We start from the raw sequence: 14282 nt of genomic DNA on the forward strand, positions 1-14282 counted from the left end.
TTGCAACTATCAAGTAAAGTATTTATTGGAGGTAAAGGAAAGTATAGAGTTATGCTTTTTAGTTAAACCTTGAGAGGAGTTCCATTTATTGCCCTTTGCTTCCTCAAATGCCAAATGCTCACTTAATACGGCATCAAGCAGCCCAATCATATGCCTTTTTCTTTTCTTTTCTTTTTATTTATATAAAAGTTGATTGATACTTATCTAAACAGTCCTTTCAATATAAGTAAACAATAAAATAAAATTTACCACATCACTAAAAATAATTATTTATTTAGTAATTTAAATAAATCCTTTTATTTTAGTTAGGCTGTCAAATGGACTAGTTCGGCCCATTTAGGTCTGACCCGTTAAATTCTTGGGTTAAATGGACTGGACCGTTTAAGCTCACTTTATTCGCGGGCCATAATTTTTCAGTTCAAACCGTTTAGGATCAGTCCGTGGATTAAACGGGCTAGCCCGTTTATTCTTTTATTTTATTTTTTAAAAAATATTTTGACAAAAAATATTACTTTTAGGTCAAAAATCTTTAAAAAATATTTTTTTTTAGTTGATGGGTCGGATCGAAGAAAATATAGACTAAAAGTGCTGCTTTCTTTTTTAAATGTAAAAAAAAAATAAATGGGCCACCCATTTAGTCCGCAGGCTAGCCCGTTGAACCTGTCATTTCTTTTCGAGTTAATCGGCCTCAACCCATTTCACCCAAAATTTAAACAGGCTTAATTTTAAAAGCAAAATTTACCCATTTAAATAGATAAACGGGCTGGCCCAATGGGTTTGCCATTTTGACGGCCCTAATTTTGGCCTGCCAATGCAAACACTTATTAGGTAAAGAATTCCAATCTTAGCTTGTAGCTTCAACCGTGTAAAAAGATATGGGAATAAGACACCACATGAACAAGTTTAGATAGTATGTTCTATTCAAATTCAGTACTAGCCTATTACTCCTCTAATAAGATTTGATAATGCTTAGAGTCAAAGGTTTGATCACATAACTTGAGAGTTTGTTTCTTCAGTAACCCCCACACTACTCCTACACCCCCTTTTCAATAAATAATTATGATAACATGCACGAAATACAGAAAATGATTGAGCATTATTAAAAAATTTGACAAGTTTAATTAAATTACTGAAGGAGGAACTATCTTAAGAAAAAGTTGCAATGAAGCCTATAATAAAGGCACATTGAGAGCTCATTGATAATTGATGTAAACATTAATTAAAGACAACAAACATTGTACTAATTAATTTGATGTCACTCTATCTAAGAATGTATAAGTAGCAGTTGGGTGTGGGGTCCAGTACCTTAGAAGGAAGGAGGGATATGGGTCCCATAGCTTTGGATCTTCAAACGTATATAAACAACTTGGGAGCTTCAAAGATTGTGTTTTTAGTTAAAACCTCTCAATCTCAAAAAAAATGGAAAAAGAAACAGCTTTTCAAGTTTTGTTTTTAGTTTGAATGTGTTGATAATAAGAGAAGAGAAAATGGAGAGTTTGGTGATGAGTGGGAAGAAGCTTTGTGTGATGGTGTTATGTTTGTACTGGGTTCATGCAGTGACAGCTTCTGTTACATATGATCACAAAGCAATTGTTGTTAATGGGCAGAGAAAGATTCTGTTTTCTGGTTCTATACACTACCCCAGAAGCACACCTCAGGTACTTTCTTTCTTAATCATGTTTTTCTTTTATTAATCATTCTTTTTAATTGTGTATTATTGAGTGTATTCAAGTTGTCTATTCAAGTTGTGTGGAATGATACAATATAAAAGGGTATTTATAGGTACTAAAAGAATCGTAATAATAAAGACGTAATCTCCTATAATAAATATTCAGATATACTAAATAATACTAATTGATCTTAATTGATCCTAATTATATTCTAACAAATTGTATTTTCTCATTGTTCATTGATGGGGTGAATGCATGTAGATGTGGCCAGAGCTTATTCAAAAAGCTAAAGAGGGAGGGGTGGATGTTATTCAAACCTATGTGTTTTGGAATGGCCATGAACCTTCTCCAGGAAAAGTAATTCACTTTCCAAAAAATTTACATGGTTTTTATTCTTTTTTATAAAAGAACTGGAAAGAAATTAAAACTAGAATAAAGTATCGTTTTTGTCCCCAACGTTTGGGGTAAGTCTTATTTGTGTCCCTAACGTTTAAATTGTCCTATTTGTATCCTTAACGTTTATAAAAGTGATTCAATGTTATCCTACTATCAATTATACTAACAAATCAGATTATATTTTTCAATTATTCTCACTTGGATGTATTCATTCTCAATTAGGTCTCATTTGGATGTGTTCAATTTTAATATTATACCCACTACTTGTGTTTAGATTCAATTATGTCACTAGAAAAGTGAATTATGTAAATGTTGTAGGAATTAGTTTCAACTTTTAATGAGCTATTTTTCGAAGTGAATCATCGATTCTATCCCAGACATTTGTATTCTAACTTCAAGAAGAGATTTTTAAAACTCAAACTAAAGCGTTCATGATATGTAATTGACGGCATGATAATATTGAATCACTTTTACAAACGTTAGGGACACAAATAGGATTTACACCAAACGTTGGGGTCAAAAACGATACTTTACTCTTAAAACTAATATACTTTTGCTTACAAAATATTTCAGTATTATTTCGAGGATAGGTACGACTTAGTTAAGTTCATCAAGGTAGTGCAGCAAGCTGGACTTTATGTTAATCTCCGAATTGGTCCCTACATATGTTCTGAATGGAACTTTGGGTAATGATCTTCATAATTTGGCTTATAATTATTAGGAGTGGAAGGAGATTATACTAATGCTTATTGCTTAGTCAACACTTCACATGCTTTGTCTATTGTTCAGGGGTTTTCCTGTTTGGCTAAAGTTTGTTCCAGGCATTGCTTTCAGAACAGATAATGAGCCTTTCAAGGTATTAATTAATCATCAATTCAACCATCATACTTATTATTATTAGATCATAGAAAGATGATCAATTTTTGTGATGCTGTAGGCAGCAATGCAGAAGTTCACTGAGAAGATTGTGAGTATGATGAAGGCTGAGAATCTGTTTGAGACACAGGGGGGTCCAATAATTCTGTCACAGGTAAAGTGAAGTGAATGGGATTGCTAATTATAGCATAGCTTTCAAATCCTGCATTTTGTTTGTTTATGTTATGAATTTTGTGCTGCAATTTCAATTGAATGTGATGTGACAGATAGAGAATGAGCTTGGACCAGTGGAATGGGAAATTGGTGATCCTGCAAAAGCTTATGCAAAATGGGCAGCTAAAATGGCTGTAGGTCTAGACACTGGTGTCCCTTGGATTATGTGCAAGCAAGAAGATGCTCCTGACCCTGTTGTAAGCAATCTTAAACATCTCATTTTCATTTGGAAATTGAGTCTTCATCCTTCTCTCTTGTTATCTCAATTACACTTTGTTATAGATTGACACATGCAATGGATATTACTGTGAAAACTTCACTCCCAACAAGAACTACAAACCAAAAATGTGGACAGAAAACTGGACAGGCTGGTTAGTTCAACAAATATAAATGCTAATCCATAAATGGGAATGAGTTAAATGCAACAACTCAAGTTATTTGATTTTGTAGGTGCACTTATTTTGGTGGTGGAGTTAATATTAGACCAGCAGAAGACTTGGCATTCTCAGTTGCTAGGTTCATACAAAATGGTGGTTCATTTGTTAACTATTATATGGTATCATTCTGCTTATGACATGTTCATATTTTTTTCCGAGCTTTCGATTTGAGTCTAATATGTTCATATTTTCTGGTCAAGTATCATGGAGGAACTAACTTCGAGCGAACATCTGGTGGCCCCTTCATTACCACTAGCTATGACTATGATGCTCCAATTGATGAATATGGTATGCAAATTAAATGATGTAAAGTCAAATTTTATTTTAGAAAGTTGCAAGAATATGAGATATGCTTTGTTGTCAAACTAACAGGACTTTTAAATGAACCAAAATGGGGACATTTGAGAGATTTGCACAAAGCAATAAAGCTGTGTGAACCAACTTTGATATCTGTAGATCCAAAGGTGACATCACTTGGAAATAACCTCGAGGTAATTAATGTCCCTAAGCTGCTACATACATGATTATGATAAAACGAATTAGGTTCCGTGTATTGCAAGATTTGTTTATTTTGTTTGTTTGTTAATGTCTTAGGCACATGTGTTCAAGACAGATTCTGGTGCTTGTGCTGCATTCCTTGCAAACTATGACACCAATTCTTCTGCAAAAGTTTCATTTGGAAATGAGCAATATGAACTACCACGTTGGTCCATAAGCATTCTTCCTGACTGCAAAACTGAAGTTTTCAACACTGCAAGGGTAAGAGATAATTCTACTTGCTATCTCAAACATGTGATATAAAAACTCTAGAGTTCAATGCTTAGTTGCATTCAATTTTATGCAGATTGGTGCTCAAAGCTCCCAGAAGAAGATGACTGTTGTAAAGAATGCATTTGTTTGGGAGTCATACATTGAAGAACCTGCGTCGTCCAGCGAAGAGGATTCCATCACAGCGAATGCGCTTTGGGAGCAGATCAACATCACTAGAGATTCTACAGATTATTTGTGGTATATGACAGAGTAAGCATCTTGCAACTTATCATATTTGTCTTTGTCTATTTGAGTTCTAGACCACTTAATTAAAGCTTGATGCAAGCATGCTGTGATGTGATGCCATGTTCAGTGTCAATATTGGTCCTAATGAAGGTTTTATAAAGAGTGGAAAATGGCCTCTTCTTACAGTAATGTCAGCAGGCCATGCTTTACTAGTTTTCATTAATGGCCAACATTCAGGTGAATGAAATTGTTTTTTTTGTTGGTGTTGTATTTTGATGAAATCCAGTTTACTAATCCATATCATGTATGTGACATTATGAACATAGGAACTTCTTACGCCGGAGCCAATTTTCCTAAACTAACATTTAATCAAACTGTTAATCTAAGGGCTGGCAACAACAAGATTTCTTTACTTAGTATTGCCGTCGGCCTCCCGGTTAGTTCTCCTGGAAATTTTCTTATTTACTTTTGTAACATTTTTTATTTTTGAGAAGTTTCTGACTTTTTCAACCTTAAATTAATGTTTCAGCATGTTGGCATACACTTTGAGACATGGAATGTTGGGGTGTTAGGCCCTGTGACACTTGAGGGTGTAAATGAAGGGACCAGAGATTTGTCTCACCAGAAATGGTCTTACAAGGTTTGTTATAATGTCATTCAATTTTGATGAATGGTTTTATGGCAGCAGCAATAGATTTTGCATACTGTTTGTTGGGCAGGTTGGTCTGAAAGGTGAAGCCTTAGGCCTTCAAACCGTGAGTGGGAGTGGCTCTGTTGAATGGGCACAAGGATCCTTATTGGCTAAGAAACAACCTTTGACATGGTACAAGGTAAGTAAGATTCAATATTCAAAGCAATCAGCACATGTGTTCTGATTTCTGAGCCATTTTATGCTTCAATGCTATTATCAGACAAATTTTAACAAACCAGAAGGAAATGATCCATTGGCTCTAGACATGATCAGCATGGGAAAAGGTCAAGTATGGATAAATGGCCGGAGCATCGGCCGCCATTGGCCAGGATACATAGCACACGGAATTTGTTGGGATTGCGACTATGCCGGATCTTACACTGACAAGAAATGCAAAAAAAACTGTGGAGAACCTAGCCAGAGATGGTAAGAGCTATAGCTGATACAATTACACAAAGTAATATGTTATAAGCTCATTCATCTTTCATAAACTTTTATATGATATAAATAGATAATAGATTGTTATCTTATCATCGGTTTTATGCTAATCATATCTTGTTTATTATGCAACAAACTGTTTGATTCACAGTTGAGTTCAACTGGCCTTTAGTTCAAAACATATTCATTCAATGTTGGCATTCAACAGGTACCATGTTCCGAGGTCATGGCTGAAGCTGAGTGGGAACTATATGGTTGTGTTTGAAGAATGGGGAGGTGACCCTACAAGGATTTCTTTGGTGAAAAGAACAACAGATAGTGTGTGTGCTGATATATATGAAGATCAACCAACTCTGAAGAACAAGGAGAAGCTGGATTCTGGAAATGTTATTAGGCCAAAAGCACATTTGTGGTGTCCTCCAGGACAAAAGATGTCACAGATTAAGTTTGCTAGCTATGGTTTGCCACATGGAAGTTGTGGAAACTATAGACAAGGAGATTGTCATGCTCACAAATCATATGATGCTCCTCAAAGGGTATTCTCCATTTAATAGAATAGAACTGTCAAGCAAATATCATAGAACTAGTAATGTTATATTACAACATTTGAAATATCATCAGTTAACTAATAAAGTAACATGATTCAACATACCAAAGTAGATGGATTGGTCCATACCAAAGTGTTAGTTATTTCATAAAACTAGTCATTTATGTACCTCCAGTCATTGCCATATATATCCTTATTCCAAACCTGGGACTTCCAATTCTTGAACCGTCAACCGGGATGGAATAAGAGTGTCTGTTATGATGATTAGAATTGAGGACCCAAATTATACCATTTGTGAACAGTCGTGTTCTCTCCATCAGAGAACTAACAATATCACACAGACTAATTTCTATATTAACAAAATTGAACCACAATTAGAATACAATTCTAACACAAAAGTTGCTTCAAAACAATGTCACTCACCCAATGTTTTTGTATTTAACTTTATTGTTTTGGTTTTAGAACTGCATTGGCAAACAATCATGCATGGTAACCGTTGCTCCTGAAGTTTTTGGGGGAGACCCATGTCCAGGAATTGCTAAGAAGCTCTCAGTTGAGGCCATATGCAGATAGGAACAGTCTCAGGATCAGCATTCAAAGTTGAAGTCCAACAATTAAATAGCTGAATTGTATAAAAAGGATTCCTCTTTCTGACTCATTGAGCCCAAACTGTTTCTAGTTTCATGCTAAGGTCCTTTTGTTCTACACCAATAATAATCATCCACACCACACAATCTTTTTTCTGAGATACACATTAAAGAGGTTTGGGGATCTTTATCTTTTAGGCTACATCAGCTCTCACAACATCTTCCATCATCTTTGTGTTTCACATGTTCCTTAACCTCTCTAGGCCATTGGTGCTGTGAGTAAACGTTTTTTCTTCTTTTCTTTTTTTTCCCAAACTTTGAAAATGTTTACAAATGACATACAGATAGATACAGTTACTTATGACATTTCAGTATGTAGATGAATTGTGAATTGATATATGATACATCACTTAATTAGTGAATTCATGTAACTATGAAATAAGCCAGAGTTATTGTACTGTAAAATTCCAATTCAAATTGATTGATTCAATTGTCTCATCATCATCATGATGTGATGAATAACAGCATAATTCTGAATTACAAGTGGCTATTATTATACACATTTAACATAATCTCATTATTGTATTACCCAACCTCAAAGTTTTCCAAATTATAATCCTTACTTTGCTGTATTTTATTAAACAGTAAAATGATGTTAATGTTAATTTGTTAAAGTTAAGTTAAATTATATAAATTAAGGCATCAAATCTAAAAAAGTAGTAGTAACTAATCTAAAGAGTAGGTAGGTCCGAATCCACAGAATAGAGTTGTGATGGCCGAAAGCTTAAGGTACGTACCTTAAAGGAAGATTTTCAAGTGTACCGTCATACTGGTGTATCAGTGATTTTTAACCGTTGATCTTAATTATATATATTATATATATTTTTTATAATTAAGATCAACGGTTAAAAATAACTGAAACACCGGTATGACGGTACACTTGAAAATTTTCCTAAAGTATTGGGGTTCAATCTTGTTAAGTACTTGTGGAACTGCTTTTCAAAATGCTTATTCTTCCACCCTCCTCTTCCCTATTTCTTTCTCCACCCATCAAATTGTGGGACTCAAAAACAAATTATTAAAAGAAGATTCTACGGGCTCAAATGAACTAAAGATTTTGTTCTAAAGAATGTTTATGTGATTAAAAATTTTGTAGCCAATGTGTAATCAATAATTTCATTCCTTTTTGGTAAAAACTCAGGTTCATGGAAAGTTGATAGTTGAGAGTTGTTAAATGACAATTTAGTCAAACTTATCAAATCATTTAATGACTCTTAACTATCAACTTCACATAAAGTTAACTGCACCTGAGTTTCCATCACTGTATAGGTAAAAACTCTTTTTATCAAAGAAGTGGTAATTATATTTAACAGAAATCAATTTCTTTTATATAAAGTGAAGAAGGCTATCATCTATACAAAGAGAATGCTAAGCAGTAAAAGTAAAAGATAGAAAAGACAAGATAAAGCAAGCAGACAATTATTAGCATTAAAGCTCCAACTGTAGGTTGTAGGCTGTGTAGGCAAGTTTTTATGGCAAGCACATCAGACAAAGCCTCAATCACTCAGACTCAAGTAATAACTTCTCTTTAACATTTTTTTCCCAGAAAATCACAATTGGTCCTTCATAATGCAGAATTTGTATTGGAGGCCAATTAATCACTCACCCCAATGTATTGAAAATGATATCTTAATTTGCATTAGAAACTTACTTTAATATATTATTGCAGAGGCCCACCTTCCACTATTAGAATTCAGCCACAGGATAGCTCTCAACCTTTTCTCCTCAGCAAATCAAATAGTGGTAAGAGAAAAACTTTTCATAATTTATTTTCCCATTATTATACTAAGAATTAGTCTAATTCTCCAAGATTGTGCTTGTCCAGCTAAAATATTGTGCATTGCTTCCTTTTTTTCAACTTTCATGGGATGGAATGTGACTTTCTCTTCAAATGAGAGGAATATTTATCTTATGATCATAGAGCAACAGAATAGGACAAGTCAGTGTACAAGCATCTCGCGTTAATGCAGGATCTAGAAAAGAGTGTACTATAAGCAGTTAAACTTTTAATTACATCAGTAGCTGATTCCACGCTTATAATCAAAGAGTATATAAAGGGGAAAAAAAAATCATAAGTCACACCTATATTTCTCACATTGCTAAGAAAATGGGCAATTTTCAAACACCCTATTGGCCTAAGATTATGACTAAACATGTAGATTTTGATCTTTCTTTACTGTTAACTAAAGAATGTGCCCCTATATCACCCACCACCAAGGCTTTCATAAAGCAAATTCCAGAGCTCCAATGTGATAACTTATTATATATGTCATCTTCCCCTTTGTCATCATTAGCTCTTCAAAAGTGAGGAAAAAGTTAATGTCATTAGGAAAGAACAAAGGGATAGAGTCATGAAGACCTCTTAATCATGTATAATTAAGCTTTTAATGGAAGATTTGCGAAATAAAAAAGAAAAAAAGCAGGATCATTATGACAGAGAATTCAGAAGCGTAAGGTTAAAGAAATGTTACTTTGTCCAAAGGTGAATTGTGATAGGAAGGTTGAGAAAAGAATGATTAAAGTACATCCAACTGAATAACAGAAAAGCAATAAGCAGCTAAAGGGGTTGATGAGTAATAAGTGTATTACATGGACATTTGTAAAATGATGAATAAAGAAACAAAAAGAAATGAAACCATGGGCATCCATTGCCAAATGGAGAAAAGCAAGAGGTCAAGCAGGGATTTACATTTGATTCAAGAGAGCACTTGCCAGTTGCCAGTTGCCACCATCTGCATGGAGGGTACAAGTCAAATAAGCAAAGCAATAATGGTTCAACTTTGTGTTATATTAATTTCTCTGCTGAAGGGGATAGGAAATTGTTACAGGGGCAAGTACACAGTACACTTTTGATTAAAGTAATCAAATAATGATGCATGGATAGAAGATTACACGTGTCGTCACTTCAATGGCCCCTACCAGTATGTTTAATCCAATAAGGACAAAGCACCTAAAGATTTTAAAAGGTGGGGGCAGATTAGACACGAGTATTTCCTTGCATGGCAATTATATTTCTTTGATGATCTGATTCTGACTCATCATGTAACAGGCAAACTGCTGAAGCTAAAAGCAGAATTATTGTAGACATCTAAAGCCTCTGATTTTTAGTTCCATGTGATGCAAGGATGACAAAAGTGAACACTATTTAGTATTTACTTCCATAAAATTTACAATGTTACTACTTAGTACTTAGAACTAGTAACTGTCTAAAATGATTGTGAGTGTGAGTGTGACATAACACATACTCCCACATACCATACAATACTGTACAATACAAGACAATACAATACAATACAATACACGTAGTCAGGTATATGCATTATGGTGCCATGGATGGGACAGGGTTGCTGTCTATGTCATGTTCATTCATGAATCCTGATCAGGAGAGCAGATCAGTGCAATGGAATCAGATGGCCATAAGCATATACAATTCTGTCTCATTGTTATGTTAAAGGACATTTTGGTTACTGCTATGATTGACCCCTACTCCCTCATATAGCCACATGGGACCCCACCATTGGGTGCCTCCATCTCAATCACATTCACCTCAACCACCTCACTTTCATTTTAGGTACAATTATAATAAGAAAAAAAAATGTAAAATCTCACCTGCAGTTGCCTTCATGTGAAGTTAATAGTTGAGAATCGTTAGATGATTTGATATGTTTGATTAAATTATCATCTATCGATTCTCAACTATCAACTTCACATGAAGACAACTTATTTAAGATATGATCAAGGAAAAAAAATTCTATTTCATTTCAAGTTAATTCCCATGAGCTTTAATATGAGTAAAAGATAAAAGGACTTTGTTGCAGCTACCTGTTAAAAGAGTGGTGACTAGTCATGTTTTGTAATGAGTATCTGATAAGGATATTCCAAGCTGAAAATATCATCACCATTGACACATGTGGGTGGTGTAGCATCCAAGAATTCTACATCATATCATAGTCTAAACGTTGGGTGGTGGGTAGAGAAATTCTTATTGCATGCTTTTGACTGCTTCTATCATGATATTCCAATTTTAAGCATCAGAAAAACTAACAACTACCCATGAAATTTCATTCTATAAATGGTTAAAGCATATCTAACCTGATATTATCACAAAAAGACAATATAATATAAGTGAATACCTCGCCAAACTTGATTTGAAGATAAATAAGTGATCAAACAAAAAGAAACTAACATCCATTGGATGAACAGGAAGAGATGTGAGGAAAATTTATTTCATACAGCTGAAATGACCCCACCATCTCACTTTCCATCTTGCACCTTCTAATTTCTAGAATTTTTGCTCCAACCACTTACTACTTTACTTTACGAGAATTAAACAAACAAAGATGACTAAAATAAAATGGGAATCATATCATAGAAATTAATGACTAAAAAATAAATAAAAAAGGAGCAAAAGAAAAAAAGAAAAAAAAAATACTAGTTGTTATATATCCCAAGGCAGTGATAATGTTGAAGAAGCCTATTGGCTTCCCTAAGGCCACTGAAGTAAGCTCCATGAGTTGTGGAATAATGGGTTCTGTGAGTTGCTTCCCCTGCAAACAAAATCTGAAGTGGTGGTGATGATGTGCTTTCTCTAGGCAATGGCTCAGCCATTGTATCAAAATCTTCACCACTTGATCCCACAGCAACATAACTGTATGACCCTAAAAACAAAGGATCTGTTGCCCATTTTGTCTTCAACACTTTGCTGAACTTAACTTCATTGTATGAATAACCAGAACACCGAAAGCTGGAGAATGTGTCTGAAGCTCCATTGATGATCTCTTCATCTTTGAGTGACTCAAGTGCCTTTGCTTCTTCCCCAGCAAACCAACAAAGGAGGACACTGGAATTCTTGTAGATTGGACAAAGGGTAGGTGACCTCCTCATCCACCAAGGTATCTTCTTGTGCCTCATCTCAGAGTGAGGTGAATGAAAAACCAATTGCAAGTATGGGAACCTTTTGGGGCGGTGATGACCGTCTTTACAATGATGTGTTGTTGGGCTCAATTGCATAAACAACTTGTTAACAACACCAAAACCAAGCCTTGAAATTGCTTCAGCCTTGTAATTTGGAAGAGGGGGCTGAAACATACCTTGATCATCACCAATAGCAGCTTTTAGCACTCCAAGTGAAACAGTGATAATGACATGATCAGCATGCATAACTGATCCATCACAGAAGTGTAGCTTCACAGGCCTAGAAGAACAGAAACCATTTTGTTCATGTCTCTCTGGTTGCCATTGAATTCTTGTGACTTTTCTACCTAACTGAATTACCCCAGGCGGTAGAGCAGAAGCCAAGTACTCAATTATGCTCAAGTAGCCTTTAGCAATAGTGATTTCTTCACCAGGGAACATTTGGTATTCACTCTCAGCATTGTAATCAAGGTTCAAGAGATCACCAGCAGATGTGTATGTCCTCTGTGTGTTCTCATGCATTGCGAAGATTGCTTCTTCAAGTAACTTCCTGTTCCATATCCCACACCCTTTGAACTCCTCTTGATCCTTTGATGAATCCCAGTATGCATCAAGGCCTCCCCTGAGTCACAATTGAGCATATTTTCACATCAGATTCTAAATCACTTTATTTGTAATCTATAGTTTTTTATTAGTGATGATATAGGCCTTAATGGCTGTGTTTAGTAATTGACTCGTCATACAAATTCAGAGACACAAATTTGTTTGGAAGAGACAATGATAAAAATAGATCAAATGTCTCTATTAAGCAATACAATTTGTCAGATTTTTTTGCCACCTATAAAACTTGGAATAGTAAAAAAGGAATAAAAATACATTTGCTTTATGTTTCTATATATTTTGTTTTGAAACACATACCAAACAAAGGTGTCTGATTTGGTAATGTGTCCAATCAATGTAATAATTCTCTACTTTTATTGAGTGGTGAGACATGAATGAATTATATTAAAAAATAATAATTAAAAGAAAAAGTAAAGGATCAATGGCTTGCCTGAGGAAAGAACCAATACTAAGGCCTGCAGAGCCAACTCTTGTTGACACCTTCTTACAGAAGCTGTGAAGAAATTCATCACCTCTTGCAGTAGTATCTCGTTCAGTGATGTTGTTCTTCTGGTTCTTGCCCTGAGCATGATCCATGAGGTTCTTGAAGAGCCTTGTGATGGGGTTTACAATGGAAGGGTCCAAGTGGAAGCCACCTTCAGCAATGGTGATGGTGGTTTGATCTGATGAGTTTCCATCCATGCACTCCCAAGGCTTGTCAGAAAGCAATGAGTGTGTTTGTTGAGCAATCTTGTGAAGAGGGCTTCCTCCAATTCCATGGATCCAAGTAGCACCAAGCTCAATCTGGTCACCACAGAACTCAGAGGTGTTGATTCTCCCTCCAATCCTGCTTCCACCTTCCACAACACAAACCTCAAACAAGTCCTTTGAGGCTGTCACACTGTGGAGCTTGTTGGCAGCAGTGAGCCCTGCCATTCCTGCTCCAACTATCACAATCCTTGGCTTCTTCACCACCATTGTTGTTCACTACTTCTCACACTGACAATAAAACAAACAGTTAGAGGGCGTTGAAGAGCAAAGTAGTAATGTGTGTTATTTGAGAGAGGGTGATATTCTGAGTTACTGAGAATGAATTTATAACCGTGCTGGGTTCACTGAACAGGGCTATATGATACGCTTATTTTATATACTACCCCATTATTTATTTATTTTGTACAATCAATCAAGTCAATTTGACTTGTTTTACTTAAAAAAAAAAATTCAAATGTTTAGTGTCTTAGTTTTCTCGGTAAAAGTTACAAACTAGTAAGAGAAGATAGTTAATCACTTGATTAAGGAAACTTGAGTGGCTTTTTCCCCTTGTGACTTGTTCTTTAGTATAATTTATCTTACCCCTAATAATAAAGACAGAGGTCTACTTTTCTTTTATTTATCTACAAAACAACCACCACTATAGCTTACAGGTATCTCAAACTTTGAATTATGCTAACTGTTAGGTATATCACTATTATAATTAATAAATACATTGAAAATTAAAAGTTGAATCTAAAAATAATAATAAATAATAATGAGACAAAGTCCTCTTCTGTGACCCTACGGCATGTCCACGATTGAGTAATAATTGAGAGAGAGAGAGAGAGAGGTATGTAACCTGTGGTCAGGTTTACAGAGGAAAACAAACAAAACAAATTGCATCATCACAACACAGAGAGTCACAGATATTGAAGGTAGAAACTAAAATAAAAATTTAATGAATGAAGAGACAAGGTTGATAGTGCTTTTCACCAACCTCATCAATGGATGGGGGTGTCCTTAAGACTATTCACTGCAAAATCTAACAATTAAAATCCATTTTTAATTATTGGATTATACTCAATAGAATCTGTTCGCTGATTT

At 34.9% G+C, this 14282-nt stretch overlaps 2 protein-coding genes across 4 annotated transcripts; one reads left to right on the forward strand and one right to left on the reverse strand.

Moving 5' to 3' along the window:
• Window positions 1-1207: 1207 nt before the first annotated feature.
• Window positions 1208-7391, forward strand: LOC107643012 (beta-galactosidase-like). Of its 3 annotated transcripts, none has more exons than XR_015902644.1 (19): window positions 1208-1658; window positions 1932-2027; window positions 2640-2752; window positions 2856-2922; window positions 3004-3096; window positions 3209-3352; window positions 3438-3526; window positions 3606-3711; window positions 3793-3880; window positions 3965-4083; window positions 4187-4351; window positions 4437-4612; window positions 4716-4825; window positions 4915-5024; window positions 5118-5228; window positions 5308-5418; window positions 5500-5705; window positions 5926-6512; window positions 6585-7391. XR_015902644.1 is itself a non-coding variant. In XM_016346552.3 (19 exons), exons 1-19 carry the CDS (start codon window positions 1488-1490, stop codon window positions 6835-6837), a joined length of 2514 nt encoding a protein of 837 aa, XP_016202038.1. In that variant the 5' UTR covers window positions 1376-1487; the 3' UTR covers window positions 6838-7391. The 3 variants fall into 3 exon arrangements, 2 of the variants coding, with proteins under 2 accessions (XP_016202038.1, XP_020962928.1); XM_016346552.3 differs by having other exon boundaries at window positions 1376-1658; window positions 5926-6253; window positions 6727-7391; XM_021107269.2 differs by lacking the exon at window positions 1932-2027 and having other exon boundaries at window positions 1376-1658; window positions 5926-6253; window positions 6727-7391.
• A 3642-nt stretch (window positions 7392-11033) lies between these two features.
• PAO5 (polyamine oxidase 5) lies at window positions 11034-13856 on the reverse strand. Its single transcript, XM_088502295.1, has 2 exons — window positions 12877-13856; window positions 11034-12447 (listed from the first exon to the last, which is right to left on the reverse strand). Exons 1-2 carry the CDS (start codon window positions 13401-13403, stop codon window positions 11343-11345), a joined length of 1632 nt encoding a protein of 543 aa, XP_088358421.1. The 5' UTR covers window positions 13404-13856; the 3' UTR covers window positions 11034-11342.
• Window positions 13857-14282: the final 426 nt, after the last annotated feature.

The sequence above is a fragment of the Arachis ipaensis genome, chromosome B1 (genome assembly GCF_059453495.1).
Source record: "Arachis ipaensis isolate K30076 ecotype BB chromosome B1, ASM5945349v1, whole genome shotgun sequence".
NCBI lineage: Eukaryota > Viridiplantae > Streptophyta > Magnoliopsida > Fabales > Fabaceae > Arachis > Arachis ipaensis.

Bases quoted from the DNA above. Each gene is read 5' to 3' on its own strand.
- LOC107643012 (XM_016346552.3), top strand. From the start codon at position 1,488: ATGGAGAGTTTGGTGATGAGTGGGAAGAAGCTTTGTGTGATGGTGTTA. The intron at 2,028-2,639 runs GTAATTCACTTT...AAAATATTTCAG, and splicing joins ATGAACCTTCTCCAGGAAAA to TATTATTTCGAGGATAGGTA. The intron at 3,353-3,437 runs GTAAGCAATCTT...ACTTTGTTATAG, and splicing joins AAGATGCTCCTGACCCTGTT to ATTGACACATGCAATGGATA.
- PAO5 (XM_088502295.1), bottom strand. From the start codon at position 13,403: ATGGTGGTGAAGAAGCCAAGGATTGTGATAGTTGGAGCAGGAATGGCA. The intron at 12,448-12,876 runs GCAAGCCATTGA...ATTGTGACTCAG, and splicing joins AGTATTGGTTCTTTCCTCAG to GGGAGGCCTTGATGCATACT.